Here is a 21323-nt window from a genome sequence, read left to right as displayed (position 1 = left end):
TTTGAGCATTCGTGGAGTTCCGTGGGTGCAATTCTGGAATTTTGAGGATTCCTGGAGTTCCCTGGGTGCGATTTTCCCGGGACTTTGGGCATTCCTGGAGTTCCCTGGGTGCAATTTTCCCGGGATTTTGAGCATTCCTGGAGTTCCCTGGGTGCAATTTTCCCGGGATTTTGAGCATTCCTGGAGTTCCCTGGGTGTGATTTTCCTGGAATTTTGGGCATCCGTGGAGTTCCCTGGGTGCGATTTTCCCGGGACTTTGGGCATTCCTGGAGTTCCCTGGGTGCAATTTTCCCGGGATTTTGAGCATTCCTGGAGTTCCCTGGGTGCAATTTTCCCGGGATTTTGAGCATTCCTGGAGTTCCCTGGGTGTGATTTTCCTGGAATTTTGGGCATCCGTGGAGTTCCCTGGGTGCGATTTTCCCGGGACTTTGGGCATTCCTGGAGTTCCCTGGGTGCAATTTTCCCGGGATTTTGAGCATTCCTGGAGTTCCCTGGGTGCAATTTTCCCGGGATTTTGAGCATTCCTGGAGTTCCCTGGGTGTGATTTTCCTGGAATTTTGGGCATTCGTGGAGTTCCCTGGGTGCGATTTTCCCGGGACTTTGGGCATTCCTGGAGTTCCCTGGGTGCAATTTTCCCGGGATTTTTGGGATTTTGAGCATACCTGGAGTTCCCAGGGTGCGATTTTCCCGGGATTTTGGGCATTCCTAGAGTTCCCAGGGTGCGATTTTCCCGGGATTTGGAATTTTGGGCATGCCTGGAGTTCCCTAGGAGCAATTCTGGAATTTTGAGGATTCCTGGAGTTCCCTGGGTGCAATTTTCCTGGAATTTTGGGCATTCCTGGAGCTCCCAGGGTGCGATTTTCCCGGGATTTTGGGCATTCCTGGAATTCCCCCTCCCTTCCCAGAGCGTGGCTCGGGAGCGGCGCGGGCGGGGCCGGGCCCCGGAGCCGGGCTGGGATCAGGATCCCGAGGGAGAGCGGCCGGAGGCGCGGGACGGGATCCGCTGCAGCCTCGGCTCCGAGAGCGGTGAGCGAGGCCGCGGTCAGCCCGGCACTCTGGGATGAGTGGGGGTCCTGGAGGGGTGGGAAGGGGATTTTGGGGTCAGTGAGGAGGTTTTGTGGGATGGATGAGAATCCTGGAGGGGTGGGAAGGGGATTTTGGGGTCAGTGAGGAGGTTTTGTGGGATGGATGAGAATCCTGGAGGGGTGGGAAGGGGATTTTGGGATGAGGGAAGAGGTTTTGTGGGATGGATGAGGATCCTGGAGGGGTGGAAAGGGGATTTGGGGGTGAATGGTGAGGTTTTCTGGGATGGATGAGGATCCTGGAGGGGTGGGAAGGGGATTTTGGTGTGAGTGGTGAGGTTTTCTGGGATGGATGAGGATCCTGGAGGGGTGGGAAGGGGATTTGGGGGTGAGTGAGGAGGTTTTCCAGGATGGATGAAGACGTTTTCTGGGATGGATGAGGATCCTGGAGGGGTGGGAAGGGGATTTTGGTGTGAGTGGTGAGGTTTTCTGGGATGGATGAGGATCCTGGAGGGGTGGGAAAGGGATTCTGGGGTGAGTGGGAAGGTTTTGTGGGATGGATGAAGACCCTGGAGAGGTGGGAAGGGATTTTGGGGTGAGTGAGGAGGTTTTGTGGGATGGATGAGGGTCCTGGAGGGGTGGGAGAGGGAATTTGTGGGATGAGTGAGGAGGTTTTCTGGGATGGATGAGGATCCTGGAGGGGTGGGAAGGGGATTTTGGGATGAGGGAAGCGGTTTTGTGGGATGGATGAGGGTCCTGGAGGGGTGGGAAGGGGATTTTGGGATGAAGGAAGAGGTTTTCTGGGATGCACGAGGACCCTGGAGGGGTGGGAAGGCGTTTTGTGGGATGCATGAATTCCCTGGAGGGGCCGGAAGAAGTTTTTTGGGATCCTGGAAGGTTAGGAAGAGGTTTTTTTGGGAATATGGTAGGTTGGGAAGAGCTTTTATAGGATTCTGGAAGGTTGGGAAGGGGTTTTTGGAATCCTGATGGATTGAGAAGGGATTTTTTTGGGATGCCAGTGGATTGGGAAGAGCTTTTTTGGGATCCTGGGAGGTCGGGAAGAGCCTTTCCAGCACCACTGACAAGGTTTTTTGGGAAGCACAAGACCCTGGCAGGGTGGGAATGACTTCCCCAGGATTATCCCACTTTGGGAACAGCTTTTTTTGGGTATCCTTCCTGAGCCCCGTGTGCCCCCAGCTCTGTCCAAACCCTTGGACGAAGCCTTTTCCCTGTGGAAGAAGCTGCTGGAAAATGCCGGAATTCCCGAGGTGCGCAGCCTGGAGCAGACCGTGAGCTCCCTGCAGCTCCTGGCCGAGCTCTACCGCCTCCAGGACAAGGTGATCCCCAATTCCCAGGGGTTCCTGGGGCTGGGAGGATGAGGAGGAGGAGGAAGGAGAGAGTTCGGGGTGATGGAGAGGAAGGCAGAAAGAGTTTGGAATGAAGGAGGAGGGAATTTGGGACAAAGAGGAGGGAGGGAAAGAGTTTGGGGATGTGGGAGAGGAGGGGAGAGAGTTTTGGGATGAGGAGGAAGAGGAGAGAGTTTGGGATGAGGAGGAAGAGGGAGGGAGTTTAGGATGAAGAGGAGGGAGAGAGTTTGGGATGAGGAGGGAGAGGGAAAAGGTTTGGGATGATGAGGAGGAGAGTTTGGGATGAGGAAGAGTGAGGGAATTTGGGAAGGAGAGGGAAAAGGTTTGGGATGATGAGGAGGAGAGTTTGGGATGATAAACAAGAGAGAGTTTGGGATGAGGAGGAAGAGGGAGGGAGTTTAGGATGAAGAGGAGGGAGAGAGTTTGGGATGAGGAGGGAGAGGGAAAAGGTTTGGGATGATGAGGAGGAGAGTTTGGGATGAGGAAGAGTGAGGGAATTTGGGAAGGAGAGGGAAAAGGTTTGGGATGATGAGGAGGAGAGTTTGGGATGATAAACAAGAGAGAGTTTGGGATGAGGAGGAAGAGGGAGGGAGTTTAGGATGAAGAGGAGGGAGAGAGTTTGGGATGAGGAGGGAGAGGGAAAAGGTTTGAGATGATGAAGAGGAGAGTTTGGGATGAGGAAGAGTGATGGAATTTGGGAAGAAGAGGGAGAGTTTGGGAGGATGAAGAGGAGAGAGTTTGGGATGATAAACAGGAGAGAGTTTGGGATGAGGAAGGAGAGGGAAAAAGTTGGGGAGGATGAAGAGGAAGAGGGAAAGAGTTTGGGATAAAGAGAGAAGGAATTTGGGATGAAGAGGAAGGAGAGAGTTTGGGATGAGGAGGAAAAGGGAGGGAGTTTGGGATTAAAAGGAGGGAGAGAATTCGGGATGAGGAGGAAAAATGAAAAAGTTTTTGAGGACGAAGAGGAAGAGAATTTGGGATGAAGAGGAGAAGAAGGAATGAGACATTTTGGGGATGAGGAGGAGGAAGGGGGAATTTGGGATGAGGAAGAGCAGGGAGAGCTTTTGCCAGGATCCCTGGAGTGCTCTTGGGGTTTATCCAAGGGTTTTCCCCTTCCCAGCCCATCCAAGCCCTGGAGAGTTTCCTGCTGCTGCGCTCGCTGTGCCGGAGGCTCGGGGATCGTTTGGGAACGGCCACTGCCCTGTGCCAGCTCACCCGGATCCTGCTGCGGCTGGACTGCCCTGCCCAGGCCCAGGTACACCCGGGAGATCCGGGAATGTCCTTCCCAAAGCCAGGGAGATCTGGGAATGTCCTTCCCAAAGCCAGGGAATGTCCTTCCCAAAGCCAGGGAGATCCAGGGAATGTCCTTCCCAAACCCAGGGAGATCCAGGGAATGTCCTTCCAAATCCAGGGAATGTCCTTCCCAAATCCAGGGAGATCTGGGAACGTCCTTCCTAAACCCAGGGAGATCCAGGGAATGTCCTTCCCAAACCCAGGAAAATCTGGGAATGTCCTTCCCAAAGCCAGGGAAATCTGGGAATGTCCTTCCAAATCCGGGGAATGTCCTTCCCAAATCCAGGGAAATCTGGGAATGTCCTTCCCAAACCCAGGGAAATCTGGGAATGTCCTTCCAAATTCCAGGAAAATCTGGGAATGTCCTTCCCAATCCAGGAAAATCCAGGGAAATCTGGGAATGTCCTTCCCAGTCCCAGGGAAATCTGGCAATGTCCTTGCAAAATCCAGGGAAATTATTTGGAAATGTCCTTCCAAAACCCTCAGAACAATCTGGGAATAACCCTCAGAATTGGGGAATTCCGGGATTCCCAAAATCCCAGGAAAATCTCCCCCAGGAAGGGCTTGGAACCAGGGAACTCAACTCCAGGAATCCTGAAAAATCCCAGGAAAAGGATTTCAGTGGGTTTGGGGCACCCTGGGAACTGTGGGTGTCCCAAAATCCCAAAAATCCTGATAAAATCCCAAAAATCCTGGGAAAATCCCCCCTCCTAGGGTAGGGTTTGGAGGTGCTGGTGCTGATCCAGGCGTGGCATTCCCAGGTTTTCCTGGAGGAGCTGGAATTGTGCCTGGAGGAGGACGAGGGCAGCGAGGATTCCCGGCTGCTCCTGCGCCATTCCCGGCTCCTGCTGCGCAGCCGCCTCTGCTGCCTCCAGAAAAAGGCAAAACCGGGGATTTTCCTAAAAAAAAAAATAGGGAATTTTGGGTGTGGGGGATTTGGGGTAAGGGGTTGTGGGATGGGGTGATCCTAAATCCTGGTTTTTCCAGGTGGAGCAGGGCGTGGTCCTGCTGCTGGAAGGGGATTGGGATGGGGTAAAAGGATTGGGAATGCTATGGAATTGAGATGGTATAAAAGGATTGGGGTTTGGATGGGATAAAAGAATTGGGATGGGATGGGATAAAAGGATTGGGAATGGGATAAAAGGGCTGGGATGGGATGACCTCACTGGGATAATGGGATTCCGATGGGATAAAGGACTGGGGTGGGGGGAATTGGGATGGGATAAAAGGATTGGGAATGGGATAAAAGGGCTGGGATGGGATGACATCACTGGGATAATGGGATTGGGATGGGATAAAGGACTGGGGTGGGTGGAATTGGGATGGGATAAAAGGATTTGGGATTAGGATGGAATAAAAGGACTGGAATTATGGGATTGGGATGGAATAAAAGGACTGGAATTATGGGATTGGGATTGGATCACCCCCATGATCCCAAATCCCATTTTTTCCCATTTTTCCAGGCGGATCAGGGTGTGGCCCTGCTGCTGGAAGGGGATTGGGATGGGATAAAAGGATTGGGATTGGGATGGCATAAAAGGATTGGGATTGGGATGGGATAAAAGGACTGGGATGCATGGAATTGGGATGGGATCACCCCCCATGATCCCAAATCCCATTTTCCCAGGCGGATCAGGGTGTGGCCCTGCTGCTGGAAGGGGATTGGGATGGGGGAACGGGATAAAAGGACTGAGATTACAGGTTGGGATCACCCCCCATGATCCCAAATCCCATTTTTCCCCGTTTTTCCCCCTTTTTCCAGGTGGATCAGGGCGTGGCCCTGCTGCTGGAGGCCCTGAGGGACCCGTGGGCCCAGAGGGCCACCAGGGGCTGGTACCTGGCACAGGCCCAGAGGCTGCAGCTGGTGGCCACGATCCTGGAGCTGCCCCCGGCCCACCTGGAGGCGCCGCTCCGGGAGCAGATCCGGCAGCACGGTGGGAAAAGGGAATTTGGGAGGGAAAAATCCATCCCAAGGGAGGGGTTTGGGGTGAGGAGGAAGAGGGAGAGAGTTTGGGGTGAGGAGGAAGAGGGAGAGAGTTTGGGATGAGGAGAAAGAGGGAGAGAGTTTGGGGTGAGGAGAAAGAGGGGAGAGAGTTTGGGGTGAGGAGGGAATTTGGGATGGACAGAGGGAGAGGTTTTGGGGTGAGAAGGAGGAAGGGGGGATTTGGGAGGAGGAGGAGGAGGAAGAGGGAAAGAATTTGGGATGAGAAAGAGGGAGGAAGTTCAGGGATGAGGAGGGAGTTTGGGAACTCCCAGACTCCAGTCTGGGAACTTCAGGGAAGGAGAGAGTTTTAGGATGAGGAGGAAGAAGGGGAGAGTTTAGGGATGAGGAGGAGGAAGAGAGAAAGAGTTTGGGATGAGGAGGAGGAGGGGAGGGGTTTTGATGAGGAGGAGGAAGAGTGAGGGAGTTATGGGATGGAGGAAGAAGAGGAAGGGAATTTAGGGATGAAGAGAAGCACAGAGGAGTTTTGGGGATGAGGAGGAGGAAGAGATAGAGTTTGGGAGAAGGAGGGAGTTTGGAGAGGAGAAGGAAGAAGGGATTTGGGATGAGGAAGAAGAGATGGGGTGAGTCAGGACTCGGGGGAACTTTGCTGTGAGGAGGAGGAGGAGGAAGGGCTGGGGATCCCCTGTGCTGATCCCCTGGAATTCCAGGCTGGAGCAGCCCCAAGGTGGCCCTGCTGGAGGCGCAGAAGCTACTGAGGAGCATCCTGGTGTTCCTGGTGGGCAGCGACGTCCTGGGCAGCGCCCGGAGCCGCCCGCCCGAGGAGCCCGGCCCCGACTGCGGTCAGCGGTGGGACAGGTGAGGATGAGGAGGAGGAAGAGTGAGGGAGTTATGGGATGGAGGAAGAAGAGGAAGGGAATTTAGGGATGAAGAGAAGCACAGAGGAGTTTTGGGGATGAGGAGGAGGAAGAGATAGAGTTTGGGAGGAGAAGAAGGAGAAGGAGAAGGAGGGAGTTTGGAGAGGAGAAGGAAGAAGGGATTTGGGATGAGGAGGAAGAGATGGGGTGAGCCAGGATTCGGGGGAGCTTTGCTGTGAGGAGGAGGAGGAGGAGGAAGGGCTGGGGATCCCCTGTGCTGATCCCCTGGAATTCCAGGCTGGAGCAGCCCCAAGGTGGCCTTGCTGGAGGCGCAGAAGCTGCTGAGGAGCATCCTGGTGTTCCTGGTGGGCAGCGACGTCCTGGGCAGCGCCCGGAGCCGCCCGCCCGAGGAGCCCGGCCCCGACTGCGGTCAGCGGTGGGACAGGGGCTGGGGGCCCTGGGGTGGGGTCACTGGGGTGGGATGGGGGTCATTGGGATGGAATCAGGGTCCCTGGGACAAGATCGGGGTCACTGGGATGGGATTTGGGGTCACTGGGATGGGGTGGGGTCATTGGGATGGGATCAGGGTCCCTGGGACAGGTTTGGGGTCACTGGGGTGGGATTGGGGTCACTGGGGTGGGATCAGGGTCCATGAAGTGGGATGAGATGGGATGCAATGGGTTTGGGTTCCCTGGGATGGGATTAGAGTCCCTGGGATGGAGTGGGGTGGGATGGGTTTGGGGTCCCTGAGGTGGAATTGGGGTCCCTGGGAGCCTGTGGAATGGAATGGGGTCCCTCTGGAATGGGATGGGATGGGCTGGGAGCCTCTGGAATGGGTTGGGGGTCCCTCAGGAAAGGTTGGGATCTCTTGGAATGAACTGAACTCCATGGGAAGGTCCAGGAGCCTTGGGAACAGCTCCATCTCCCTGGGAATCCTCCCCATCCAATCTCCCCTGGGGACGGCTCCATCTCCCTGGGACCCCTCCCCACCCCACGGCTCTCCCAGTATTCCCAGTGCCATCCCACTGTCCCCAGGCCCAGCGCTGGTGCACAAGTGGCAGGTGCTGGGGGACACCCTGGGCTGCTGCCAGCGCCTGGTGACACTGCTGGGCCACTGCGAGGTCCTGTGCCAGGCCAGGGCCTTCTGCAGCGAGGGACTGACCGTGGCCGGACACCTGCAGGCCGCCCGCTGGTCAGTGATGGGACTGGGGTCATGGGGATGGGTTTGGGGTCATGGGGGATGGGTTTGGGGTCATTGAGATTGGAGGGGATGGATTTGGGGTCATTGGGATTGGATTTGGGGTCATGGGGATTGGATTTGGGGTCATTGGGAGTGAATTTGGGGTCATTAGGGTCATTGCCATCACTGGGGTTGGGAATGGCATCACTGGGGTCACTGGGATTGGGATCCTTTAGGAATGGTGGCTCAGCAGCTCGTTCCCACCTCCCTCCCAGCTCTGGTGGGCTCTGAGGGGTCTTTTCCCCCCGTTTTTCCCTGTTTTCCCCATTTTTTCCCCGTTTTCCTGCAGGTGCACGTGGTTCCTGGTGCTGCAGTCCCAGCTGGAGCTGCAGCAGGGGGAGCTGGAGCTGAGCCAGTCCCACCTCCAGCACGCCCAGTTCCTGCTCCAGCCACAGACTGGTGAGCACTGGGATGGGGAAATCCCAGAGATCCCAGCCTGGGAATGGGGGAAATCCCAGTGATCCCAGTGTGGGAATGGGGGAAATCCCAGTGTGGGAATGGGGGAAATCCCAGTGATCCCAGTGTGGGAATGGGGGAAATCCCAGAGATCCCAGTGTGGGAATGGGGGAAATCCCAGTGATCCCAGCGTGGGAATGGGGGAAATCCCAGTGATCCCAGTGTGGGAATGGGGGAAATCCCAGTGATCCCAGTGTGGGAATGGGGGAAATCCCAGTGATCCCAGTTTGGGGCTGGAGGAATGATCAAGCTCGGACAGGACCCAAATTTTTGGACCCTTCTTTGTGCTGGAAAATCCCAAATTATCACATCCATCCCATCCAGAGTTAAATCCCACTGGGAAGAGAACCCCAAACATCCCTTCCATCCCCTCCAGGGTTAAATCCAACTGGGAAGAGAACCCCAAACATCCCTTCCATCCCCTCCAGGGTTAAATCCCTTTGGGAAGAGAACCCCAAACATCCCTTCCCTCCCCTCCAGAGCTCAAACCCAGCTGGGAATCACTCCCTACAAGACTCCAAATCCCAAATCCTCCCTGAATTCCCATTCCAGAACCCAAACCCTGCTGGGAGCCTCGGCAACGCCTGGCCAAGATCCAGCTCCAGAAAGGCCACCTGGAGAGGAGGAAACCTCTGGATCCCACTCCTGACCCCATTCCTGGTGGGGAGGAGGACGAGGAATTCCTCAAGGGTCCCTCCCTGGACGCCATGGCTCCGGCCGCGCTCCCGGAGCAGCCGGACGCTCTCACGGCCTCGCCGGAGCTGAAGGGAAGAAAAGCCTGGAAAAGTCTGGAATTCCTGTCCCACCCCTCGGGATGTCCCTGCTCCTTCTGCTGTGACCCTGCCCTGGTGGCCCTGGGGCTGCGCTGGCTCCTGGCCCAGGCCCGGGCGTGGCTGCTGGCCGGGGAGGTGGCAGCGGGGCTGGCCCTGCTCAGGGGGGTGCTGGCACGCTGTGGCAGCGCCGGCACCCGCCTGGCACGGGAGCTGTGGGGCAGGGTCCAGGGCGCGGGGTCTGGGGGCATCAGGAGGGCTGGGGGGAGTGGGGACAGGAGCCTGCAGGGCCCCTCTGGCAATGGGGACACGGGCAGGGATAGGGGAGCTCCTGGGAATGGGGACATCAGCAGGGATGAGGGAATTCCCGGGAATGGGGACATTGTCAAGGATAAGGGAATTCCTGGGGATGGGGACATCAGTGGGGATGGGGACAGGAATCTGTCAGACCCCTCTGGGAATGGGGACATTGTCAGGGGTGGGGACAGGAGTGTGCAGGACCCCTCTGGGAATGGGGACATCAGCAGGGATGGGGACAGGAGTGTGCAGGACCCCTCTGGGAATGGGGACATTGTCAGGGGTGGGGACAGGAGTCTGTCAGACCCCTCTGGGAATGGGGACATTGTCAGGGGTGGGGACAGGAATCTGTCAGACCCCTCTGGGAATGGGAACATCAGCAGGAATGGGGACAGGAGTGTGCAGGACCCCTCTGGGAACGGGGACACCATCAGGGACAGGGACCCCTCTAGGAGCAGGGACACCCTCGGGGACAGGAGTCTGCAGGAACTCTCCAGGAATGGGGACACCCTTGGGGACAGGGACCTGTGGAATCACTCCAGGGGCAGGGATCCCTCTGGGAATGGGGACATCATCGGGGCTGGGGACCCTCCTGGGGTTGGGGACCCTTTTGGGGACAGGGACCCTCTTGGGGACAGCACCCCGGGCCCGCTGGCTGAGCTGGTGGCCACTGGCTACTCCACGCTGGCCCTGCAGAGCCTGGCCAGTCCATCCCAGTGCCCCCCAGTTTGGGATGAGGATCTGGAGCAGGGATTGACCCTCTTGGGGTCCCAGAGTCCCCCCGTGGCCGGCCTGGGGGTGGCAGTGGCCACTCTGCTGCTGGCCAAAGCCGTGGCCACCCTCGGCCGCGTGGCCACCGCCCTCGGCCGCTCCATGGATGACGTCCTGGCCCAGGCCTGGACCCCCTGTCCCCCACCCCAGACCCCAAACCCCTCAAAACCCCAAAAAACCCCCAAAGCTCCCCCCAAAACCGGACCCCAAAAAGCCAAAGCCCCCAAAGCCAAGGTGGGGAAGACCCCAAAAGTGAAGCCCCCCAAATCCGGGGACGTTTTCACCCTGGGGGACTCAGACCCCGAGGTCCCCCCCATTGTCCTGCGGCCGGGGGGGCCTTGCACCCCCCACCCCAAATCGGGGGTGCCCCCAAAAGCGCTGCTGGGGGGGCCCAGGACCCCCTTCACCATCTTCAGCGAGGAGCCCTCCCCACCCGGGGGCAGCTCCCGGCTCCGCAGGGCCCCCAAAATCCCAGGAAGGGTCAAGTCCCGGATCAGGGTGAGTTTGGGCTTGGGGGGAGTTTGGGGAGGGAAAATTTTGGGGGGAAAAGTTTGGGAAGGGAAATTTTGGGGGGGAAATCGGGAGGAGGAAAAGTCTGGGGAGGGAAAATTTTGGGGGGAAAAGTTTGGGAAGGGAAATTTGGGGAAGGAAATCTGGAGGAGAAATCAGGAGGAGGCAAAGTTTGGGGAGGGAAAATTTTTGGGGGAAAGTTTGGGAAGGGAAATTTGGGGAGGAATGGGGGGAATTTGGGGAAGGAAAATTTTGTGGGGAAATTATTGGAGGGGGAAGGGAAATCTTTGGGGAGGGGAGGAAAATTTTGGGGGGGCAGAAAAAGTTTGTGGGGGAACGTTTTGGGGACAGGAAATTTTGGGAAAGAAAGGAAAATTTTAGTGGGAAAATTGGGTGGGGTTGGGGGAAACTTCACGTGGAAAACTTTGGGAGGGTGAGGAAAAATTTTGGGATGAAAATTTTGGGCTGAACCCCTTTGTTCCCCCCCTTTTTCAGGTGACATTCAGTGACAGCGACTCTGAGGAGCCCCAAATTCCCCCAGATCCCCCCAAAACCACCCAAAAAACTTCCTGTGCCAAGAGGAGGGTTCAGCCCCAAAAATCCCCCAGGAATTCTCCAGGAATTGGAGCTCGGCCCCGGCGGGGGCGGCCCCGGAAGGAGCTGGGGACCCCCAAAAAGAGGGAAAAAAGGGGGATCAACCACGTGGAAAATCTGGAAAAGAAGGAAAACAGCATCCCCCAAACAGCTCTGGAAAAGAGGGAAAGAAGGGGAAATCCCAAAGTGGAAAATGTGGAAAAAATGGGAAAGCCCAAAATGGAAAACGTGGGAAAAAGGGGAAATCCCGAAGTGGAAAATGTGGAAAAAATGGGAAATCCCAAAATGGAAAACGTGGGGAAAAGGGGAAATCCCAAAGTGGAAAATGTGGAAAAAATGGGAAAGCCCAAAATGGAAAACGTGGGAAAAAGGGGAAATCCCGAAGTGGAAAATGTGGAAAAAATGGGAAATCCCAAAATGGAAAACGTGGGGAAAAGGGGAAATCCCAAAGTGGAAAATACGAAAAATGACAACATGGAAAATGTAGAAAAGAAGGAAAAGGGAAAATCCCAAAAATCTCTGGAGAAGAAGGAGAACAGGGGTCCCCGCCGGGCTGGGGGTCCTCGGGGAAAGAAGGAGAGGGGGACCCCCCAAAGTGGAATTTTGGAGGAAAAGAGGAACTGGGAATTTTCTGGGATTGAGGAGCGGGACCCCCTGAGGGCCGTGGAGGAGGAAGAGGAGGAGGAGGAGGAGATGAGCTTCGAGCTCCCCCCGCTGTCCCCAGGTGAGTTTGGGGGATTTTGGGGGGGGGGTTTCATCTTGGTGACCCCAAAATTGCCTTTTTTGACCCCAAAACTGCCCCTTCTTTTCCAGGTGGGGCCAGCAAGGAAATCCCAGGAATTGGGGACAAGGGGGATCCCCCAAATCCAGAGGGATCCTGCCCCTCTGCCCAGCCCGGTGAGCACCTGGAATTTGGAGGATTTGGGGAATTTTGGGGTGGTTTGGGGATTTTGGGGCTCAGCTGGGCATGGCCTGACTTCTCCAGGGGTTTTCTTTCCTTTTCCAGGAATTTTCCTTCTTTTTCTCAGGAGTTTCCTCTCCTGAACTTTTCCCTTCCCCAAATTTTTCCTCCTTTCCCTAAATTTTCTTTTCTTCCTCAAAACTTTTCCTCCCAAACTTTTCCTTTCCCCAAACTTTCCTTTTTTGCCCCCAAACTTTGTCCCTCCTGTCCTGACCCCTCCTGTCCCCTCTGCCTCAGTGACCATTGTCCCCACTGTCCTCTGTCCCCCCAGGTGACCCCTCTCTGTCCCCCCTGTCCCCCCAGGTGACCCCTCTCTGTCCCCCCAGGTGACCCCTCTCTGTCCTGTCCCCTGTGTCCCCCCAGGTGACCCCTCTCTGTCCTGTCCCCCCAGGTGACCCCTCTCTGTCCCCTGTGTCCCCCCAGGTGACCCCTCTCTGGCCGCTGTCCGGTCCCTGCTGGCCGAGGCGCTGGCGTGGGTCGGTCACTTCCCGCCGGGCTCTCTCTATGGCCAGCTGTGCCAGCTGCTGGCCATGGCCCTCGGGGACAGGGACCCGCTGGCCACCGCGGGGCTGCTGGCAGAGTCCCTGAGTGTCACCATGCGCCACCAGCTGCTGGCCATCGTCCACGCCAGGGCACGGTGGGTCACGGGTGGCACCTTCCAGTCTCTGTCCTCTGTCCCCTTCCCAGTGGCCCTGTCCAGTGTCCCCAGCCCCATCCAGTGGCCTCATCCCTGTCCAGTGTCCCTGTCCAGTGTCCCTGTCCCTTCCCAGTGGCCTCATCCCTGTCCAGTGTCCCTGTCCGGTGTCCCTGTCCAGTGTCCCCATCCCCATCCAGTGGCCTCATCCCTGTCCAGTGTCCCTGTCCAGTGTCCCTGTCCCTTCCCAGTGGCCCTGTCCAGTGTCCCCAGCCCCATCCAGTGGCCTCATCCCTGTCCAGTGTCCCTGTCCGGTGTCCCTGTCCAGTGTCCCCATCCCCATCCAGTGGCCTCATCCCTGTCCAGTGTCCCTGTCCAGTGTCCCTGTCCCTTCCCCAGTGTCCCTGTCCAGTGTCCATGTCCAGTGTCCCCAGCCCCATCCAGTGGCCTCATCCCTGTCCAGTGTCCCTGTCCAGTGTCCCTGTCCCTTCCCAGTGGCCTCATCCCTGTCCAGTGTCCCTGTCCAGTGTCCCTGTCCCTTCCCCAGTGTCCCTGTCCAGTGTCCCCATCCCTTCCCAGTGGCCCTGTCCAATATCCCCATCCAATGTCCCGTTCCAGTGTCCCCATCCCTTCCCAATGTCCCTGTCCCATTCCAATGTCCCCTTCCAGTGTCCCCTCCCTTCATCCCCAGGGCATCGGATCCCACCCAATGTCCCCCTCCCCAGTGTCCCCACTGGGGATTCCCCCTTGGGGAAGGGACTCATCCCATATCCCACATCCCCATCCCATCCCCATCCCACATCCCTATCCAATATCCCCATCCCATACCCCACATCCCCATCCCACATCCCCATCCCATATCCCACATCCCCATCCCACATTCCATATCCCATATCCCATATCTCTATCCCATATCCCACATCCCATACCCCACATCCCATATCCCACATCCCCCTCCCATATCCCCATCCCATATCCCCATCCCACATCCCATATCCTATACCCCACATCCCCATCCCACATTCCATATCCCATATCCCATATCCCACATCCCATATCCCCACCCCATATCCCACATCCCCATCCCATATCCCACATCCCCCTCCCATATCCCCATCCCATATCCCCATCCCACATCCCATATCCTATACCCCACATCCCCATCCCACATTCCATATCCCATATCCCATATCCCACATCCCATATCCCCACCCCATATCCCACATCCCCATCCCATATCCCACATCCCCCTCCCATATCCCCATCCCATATCCCCATCCCATATCCCTATCCCACATCCCATATCCCTTCCCTCCATCCCCAAATCCCATCCTGGCCCCATCCCAAGGGATTTTGGGATGACCCCGCAGGAAGAAGAGGAAAGCAGCAGCAGCAGCCAGAGGGGACATCTCGGATCAGCTCCGGGGCCTCTCCCTGAATTCCCAGGATTCCCAGAATTCCCAAAATTCCCAGGATTCCCAGTCCCACCTGGCCGAGCTCGAGGAGCTTTTCCAGTTCAGCTCCACGGGTGTGGGGCCGGCGGAGCGGGAGCGGTTCCGGGAGCAGCTCCAGAAGATTCCCAGCGGTCAGTGCTGGGATTCCGGGCTGGGAGATCCCAGATTCCCAGTTTGGGGACTGGGAAATCCCAAATTCCCAGTGTGGGGATTGGGAAATCCCAAATTCCCAGTGGGGGGGTTGGGAAAGCCCAAATTCCCAGTGGGGATTGGGAAATCCCAAATTCCCAGTGTGGGGATTGAGAAATCCCAAATTTTCAGTGTGGGGACTGGGAAATCCCAAATTCCCAGTGTGGGGGTTGGGAAATCCCAAATTCCCAGTTTGGGGACTGGGAAATCCCAAATTCCCAGTGTGGGGATTGGGAAATCCCAAATTCCCAATGGGGGGTTTGGGAAAGCCTGAATTCCCAGTGTGGGGACTGGGAAATCCCAAATTCCCAGTGTGGGGATTGGGAAATCCCAAATTCCCAGTGTGGGGATTGGGAAATCCCAAATTCCCAGTGGGGGGATTGGGAAAGCCCAAATTCCCAGTGGGGATTGGGAAATCCCAAATTCCCAGTGTGGGAATTGGGAATGCCCAAATTCCCAGTGTGGGGGTTGGGAAATCCCAAATTCCCAGTGGGGGGTTTGGGAAAGCCCAAATTCCCAGTCTGGGGATTGGGAAAGCCCAAATTCCCAGTGGGGGGATTGGGAAATCCCAAATTCCCAGTGTGGGGATTGGGAAATCCCAAATTCCCAGTGGGGGGATTGGGAAATCCCAAATTCCCAGTGTGGGGATTGGGAAATCCCCAATTCCCAGTTTGGGGATGAAATCCCCAATTCCCAGTTTGGGTGTTTGGTGGCCTCAGATGGGTTGGGAATGGTTGGAATTCAGGTCTGGGGAGCTTTGAGATTTTGGGGGTTCCGTGGGGTGGGATTCCAGGTGAGGTCCCAGATTTGGGGTGTCCCCTCAGGTGTCACCGTGTGCCAGCTGTCCCTGGTCAGTGCCACCCCCGGGGCCCTCGGGGACACGCTGCTGCTGACGCGGCTGGAGCGCGGCGCGGAGCCCGTCAGCGTGCGCATCGCCACCGAGCGCTGCCAGGTCAGCGGGGCCGCCTTCCTCCTCCTCATCCTCCTCTTCATCATCGTGCTTAGCCTCGCCTTCATCCTCATGCTTATCCTCGCCTTCATCATCATCCTTATCCTCATCTTCATCCTCATGCTTATCCTTGTCTTCATCCTGATCCTTATCCTCATCCTCATCCTCATCCTCATGCTTATCCTCACCTTCATCATCATCCTTATCCTCATCCTCATCTTCTTCCTTATCCTCGTCTTCGTCCTTATTCTCACTTCATTTTTGTCCTCATCTTCATTCTCATCTTCATCCTCATCCTCCTCTTCATCCTAATCCTCATCCTCCTCTTCATCCTCATCCTTATCCTCGTCTTCATCTTCATCCTTATCCTCATCCTTATCCTCATCTTCTTCCTTATCCTTGTCTTCATCCTTATCCTCACTTCATTTTTGTCCTCATCTTCATTCTTATCCTCATCCTCCTCTTCATCATCATCCTTATCCTCCTCTTCATCCTTATTCTTATCTTCATCTTCATCCTCATCCTTACCCTCATCTTCCTTATCCTCGTCTTCATCCTTATCCTCATCTTCATTTTTGTCCTCATCTTCATTCTCATTTTCATCCTCATCCTCCTCTTCATCCTCATCCTCCTCTTCGTTGTCATCCTTATCCTCATCTTCATCCTCATTCTTATCCTCATCTTCATTCTCATCCTTTTCCTTCTTCTTATCCTCGTCTTCTTCCTTATCCTCATCTTCATCCTTATCCTCATCTTCATCTTTGTCCTCATGTTCATTCCTATCTTCATCCTCATCCTCCTTCTCCTCCTCATCTTTATCCTGCTCTTCATCCTCTTCCTCCTCATCTTCTTCCTTATCCTCATCTTTGTTCTTATTTTCATTTTTGTCCTCATCTTCATCCTCATCTTTATCCTCATCCTTATCCTCTTCCTTGTCTTCGTCCTTATCCTCGTCTTCATTTTTGTCCTCATCTTCATTCTCATCTTCATCCTCATCCTCCTCTTCATCCTCATCCTCCTCTTCATCCTCATCCTCCTCTTCATCCTCATCCTCCTCTTCATTGTCATCCTTATCCTCATCTTCATCCTCATTCTTATCCTCATCTTCATTCCCATCCTTTTCCTTCTTCTTATCCTCATCTTCATCCTTATCCTCATCTTCATCTTTGTCCTCATCTTCATTCCTATCTTCATCCTCATCCTCCTTCTTCTCCTCCTCATCTTCATCCTGCTCCTCATCTTCATCCTCTTCCTCCTCATCTTCTTCCTTATCCTCGTCTTTGTTCTTATCTTCATTTTTGTCCTCATCTTCTTCCTCATCTTCATCCTCATCTTTATCCTCCTTCTTCTCCTCCTCACCTTTATCCTCATCTTCATCCTCATCCTTTTCCTCTTCCTTATCTTCATCTTCATCCTTATCCTCATCTTCATTCTCACCTTCATCCTCATCCTTATCCTCATCCTCCTTCTCATCCCCATCTTCATCCTGCTCCTCATCTTCATCCTCATCCTCCTTCTCATCCTCATCTTCATCCTTCCTTATCCTCATCTTCATCCTTATCCTCATCTTCATCTTTGTCCTCATGTTCATTCCTATCTTCATCCTCATCCTCCTTCTCCTCCTCATCTTTATCCTGCTCTTCATCCTCTTCCTCCTCATCTTCTTCCTTATCCTCATCTTTGTTCTTATTTTCATTTTTGTCCTCATCTTCATCCTCATCTTTATCCTCATCCTTATCCTCTTCCTTGTCTTCATCTTCATCCTTATCCTCATCTTCATACTCATCTTCATTCTCATCCTTCTTCTCATCCTCATCTTCATCGTCATCCTTATCCTCCTCCTTTTCCTCTTCATCCTCATCCTTATCCTCATCTTCATCCTCATCCTTTTCCTCATCCTTATCCTCGTCTTCATCCTTATCCTCATCTTCATTCTCATCTTCATCCTCATCCTTATCCTCATCCTCCTTCTCCTCCTCCTCATCTTCCTCTTCCTCCTCATCCTCATCCTCATCCTCCTCTTCATCCTCATCCTTTTCCTCATCCTTATCCTCGTCTTCATCCTTATCCTCATCTTCGTTCTCATCTTCATCCTCATCCTCATCCTCCTTCTCCACCTCCTCATCTTCATCCTGCTCCTCATCTTCATCCTCATCCTCCTCCTTTCCATCTTCATCCTTATGCTGCTCCTCATCTTTATCATCCTCCTCCTCATCCTCCTCATCTTCATCCTTCTCCTGGAGCGTTGGGCACTGACCATTCCAGGGATGGAATCCTGCCTCCATCCTTTTCTTCCTCACCCTCCTCTTCCTCCTTTTCCTCCTTTTCCTGGGATGGGGACACCTGCAATTCCAAGGGTCGGGATCCCAAACCCACCCCCATTCCGGGGATTGGGATCCCAGGCCCCTCCTGTCCCTCCCCAGGCCCCCCTGAGTGGGATTCTCCAGGAGTTTGAGCGGATCCAGCGGGAGCAGCGCGAGGCCAACGCCTGCACCGAGCGCCACGCGTGGTGGGAGCGGCGATCCCGCCTGGACCTGCGCATGCAGGTGGGACAGGGACCCCAAAAACCGGGAAAAACCCTCGGCAGCGGGGCCGGCAGCACCCCAAAACCCCCTGGGGTTCCCGGGAGAGGCCCCCTGGGATTCCTGATGGGATTTTCCCTGGGATTCCCTGGAAATCCCCATGAGATTCCGTGGGATTTTCCTGGGACTGAAGGGGGGATTTCCTTGGGATTCCTGTGACATTTTCCCTGGGATTCCCTGGAAATCCCCATGAGATTCCGTGGGATTTTCCTGGGACTGAAGGGGGGATTTCCTTGGGATTCCTGTGACATTTTCCCTGGGATTCCCTGGAAATCCCCATGAGATTCCGTGGGATTTTCCTGGGACTGAAGGGGGGATTTCCTTGGGATTCCTGTGACATTTTCCCTGGGATTCCCTGGAAATCCCCATGAGATTCCATGGGATTTTCCTGGGACTGAAGGGGGGCTTTCCTTGGGATTTCTTGTGGGCTTTCCTTGGGATTCCTTGTGGGATTTCCTTGGGATTCCTTGTGGGATTTCCTTGGGATTCCTGTGAGATTTCCCTGGGATTCCTGTGGGATTTTCCCTGAGATTCCTCTGGGATTTCCCTGGGATTCCTGAAATTTCCCAAACACCCAAATTATCAGGAAAACCCTTGGGAATGTGACCCCATAACCCTCCCTGGCACTTCCTGTAGGATTCCCTTTTGGGATTTTCCCTGGGATTCCCACTTTCCCAAACCCCCAAATATTGGGAAGAACCCTGGGAATGAGGCCTGACTCACCCCATAACCCACCCTGGGATTCCTTTTGGGTTTTTTCCTGGGATTCCCTTCAGGATTCCCCCTGTCATTCCTTTAGGGATTCCTGTGGGATTTCCCGTGGCATTCCCAGAGTTTTTGGGGTCAGGATCCCATTCCCATTTTCTGTGTCTTTCCCCAGAACCTGATCCAGAACCTGGACTCGGAGGTTTTGGGGTGCTGGCGGGGGCTGCTGCTGCCCCGGGATCCCGGGAATTCCCCCCTGGATGAGCAGGAATTGTCCCAGCTGCTCCAGGAGCTCCGGGAATGCGGCTGGGACCGGCCCGAGCCCGCCCTGCTCCGGGTATGGGATTGGGGTTTGGGATTTGGGGTTTGGGGTGGTGACCCTTTGATTTGGGGGTACTGATCCCTGGATTTCGGGAGGATGATCCCAGGATTTTTGGGGTTTTCATCCCTGAAGTTGTGGGTGATGATCCCGGAATTTGGAGGGGCCGATCCCTGGATTTGGGGTGCTGATCCTGGGATTTGGGGGGGGGGGGGGGGGGTGATCCTGGGGATTTGGGACTTTACCCCTGGAATTTAGGGTGTTAACCCCACGTTTTGTGTTCTGCCCCACATTTTGGGTTGTTGGTCCCAGATTTTGGGGTTTTGCCCCTGGAATTTGGGAATTCCCATGGAGCTGTCTCTCCCTCCCCAGGTGCTGCTGTCAGTGTCCCCTGTGTCCAGCTGCTCCCAGATTTTGGGGTTCCCATCCCGGATTTTGGGAATTTCCCTGGAGCTGTCCCTCTCCCTCCCAGGTGCTGCTGTCGGCGCTGTGTCCGGCCGATGTCCGGCCGCTGGCCGCAGCGCTGTGTCCGGCCCGGCCGCTGCGGGCGCGGCTGCTGCTGGACGAGGCCCTGGAGCGGCGCCGGGAGGGCCCCGGGGGCAGCGCGGGGTCCCTGGTGCTGCTGCTGGACAGGGTGAGAGCCGGCCTTCATCCCCACCTCCCTTCCTCATTTCCTCTTCCTTTTCCCCACTTTCTCTTCCTTTGCCTCCTCTTCCTCCTCCCTACTCCCACTTCCCTTTTCAATTTCCTTCTTCTTCCTACTCTTCCTCTTCCTTTCTCCTTCTTCTTCCTCCTGCTCTTCCTCCTCCTCTTCCTCCTCTTCTTCCTCCTCCTTTTCTTCCTCCTTTTCCCCTCCCTTTTCCCCACTTTCTCTTCCTTTGCCTCCTCTTCCTCCTCTTCTCCCTACTCCCACTTCCCTTTTCATTTTCCCTCTTCCTCCTACTCTTCCTCCTTTTTCCTTCTTCTTCCTCCTCCTTTTCCTTTCTCCTCCTCCTTCTTCCTCCTCTTTCCTCCTTTTCCTCCTCCGCCTTTTCCCCATTTTTTCTCTTTCTTTGCCTCCTCTTCCTCCTCTCCTCCCTACTCCCACTTCCCTTTTCAATTTCCTTCTTCTTCCTCCTCCTTCTTCCTCCTCCTTTTCCTTTTTCCTGCTCCTTCCTCCTCTTCTTCCTCCTCTTCTTCCTCCTCCTTTTCCTCCTCCTCCTCCTCCTTTTCCCAACTTTCTCTTCCTTTCCTCCTCCTCTCCCTAGTGCCTGTTGACTGCTTCTTCCTCCTGCTCTTCCTCCTCCTTTTCCTTTTTCCTGCTCCTTCTTCCTCCTCCTCCTTTTCCATCTTCCTCCTCCTTCTTCCTCTTTTTCCCCCTCCTTTTCCCCATTTTCTCTTTGTTTGCCTCCTCTTCCTCCTCTTCTCCCTACTCCCACTTCCCTTTTCATTTTCCTTCTTCTTCCTCCTGCTCTTCCTCCTCCTTTTCCTCCTCTTTTTCCTCCTCCTTTTCCCCATTTTCTCTTCCTTTGCCTCCTCTTCCTCCTCTTCTCCCTACTCCCACTTCCCTTTTCATTTTCCTTCTTCTTCCTACTCTTCCTCCTCCTTTTCCTTTTTCCTCCTCCTTCTTCCTCCTTTCCTCCTCTTCCTCCTCCTCCTTTTCCTTCTCCTCTTCCTCCTTTTCCCCACTTTCTTTTCCTCCCCTTCCTCCTCCTCCTCCTCCTCCTCCTGCCGGTCCCCCTCACTGTCGCTGTCGCTGTCCCAGCACCTGCAGCGGCTCCCCTGGGAGAGCTCCAGGACCCTCCGGAACGTTCCGGTGACGCGGCTGCCGGGGCTGCGCTTCCTGCTGCGCTACGGGCTGGCACGGCAGGTACACACCTGGGACACACCTGGGACAGGGACACACACACCTGGGGACCCCCTGGGAGAGCTCCAGGACCCTCCGGAACGTTCCGGTGACGCGGCTGCCGGGGCTGCGCTTCCTGCTGCGCTACGGGCTGGCACGGCAGGTACACACCTGGGACGGGGACACACCTGGGGACAGGGACACACCTGGGGACACACCTGGGATTGGGTACAACCCCTGCCGGGGCTGCGCTTCCTGCTGCGCTACGGGCTGGCACGGCAGGTACACACCTGGGACGGGGACACACCTGGGGACAGGGACACACACACCTGTGGAGCTGAGGAGGTGTCCCCAGGTGACCCCCGGGGGGCTGCTGGCCCTGCCCTGCGCAGGTGAGAGGGACACACCTGGGGGGACATGGGGACACACCTGGGGACATGGGGACACACCTGGGGACACACCTGGGGACAGCTGGGGGGACATGGGGACACACCTGGGGACATGGGGACACACCTGGGGACACACCTGGGGACACCTGGGGGGACAGGGACACACCTGGGGGGACATGGGGACACACCTGGGGACA

The 21323-nt window shown here is 55.6% G+C and overlaps 1 protein-coding gene across 1 annotated transcript in view; it reads left to right on the top strand.

The window, feature by feature from the left end:
* Positions 1–20900, top strand: part of ESPL1 (extra spindle pole bodies like 1, separase) — a gene marked incomplete at its 3' end in the record, with an annotated part of 32917 nt that extends 12017 nt beyond the window's left edge. The window contains exons 10-30 of the mRNA XM_041400296.1: positions 906–1026; positions 2220–2359; positions 3510–3644; positions 4444–4563; positions 5445–5616; positions 6335–6466; positions 6779–6910; positions 7517–7673; positions 8011–8120; positions 8730–10513; positions 11021–11227; positions 11465–11843; positions 11933–12016; positions 12504–12717; positions 14085–14299; positions 15182–15309; positions 17730–17852; positions 18769–18930; positions 19385–19546; positions 20657–20761; positions 20820–20900. Of these exons, the coding sequence (XP_041256230.1) occupies positions 906–1026; positions 2220–2359; positions 3510–3644; positions 4444–4563; positions 5445–5616; positions 6335–6466; positions 6779–6910; positions 7517–7673; positions 8011–8120; positions 8730–10513; positions 11021–11227; positions 11465–11843; positions 11933–12016; positions 12504–12717; positions 14085–14299; positions 15182–15309; positions 17730–17852; positions 18769–18930; positions 19385–19546; positions 20657–20761; positions 20820–20900 (4863 nt within the window). The remainder of the gene's footprint in view (positions 1–905; positions 1027–2219; positions 2360–3509; positions 3645–4443; positions 4564–5444; positions 5617–6334; positions 6467–6778; positions 6911–7516; positions 7674–8010; positions 8121–8729; positions 10514–11020; positions 11228–11464; positions 11844–11932; positions 12017–12503; positions 12718–14084; positions 14300–15181; positions 15310–17729; positions 17853–18768; positions 18931–19384; positions 19547–20656; positions 20762–20819) is intronic.
* Positions 20901–21323: the final 423 nt, after the last annotated feature.

This window comes from Onychostruthus taczanowskii, unplaced genomic scaffold, assembly GCF_017590055.1.
Source record: "Onychostruthus taczanowskii isolate IOZ18803 unplaced genomic scaffold, ASM1759005v1 scaffold178, whole genome shotgun sequence".
NCBI lineage: Eukaryota > Metazoa > Chordata > Aves > Passeriformes > Passeridae > Onychostruthus > Onychostruthus taczanowskii.
The sequence above is the reverse complement of the archived record's forward strand: the minus strand, read 5'-3'. Positions and strand labels throughout refer to the sequence as shown.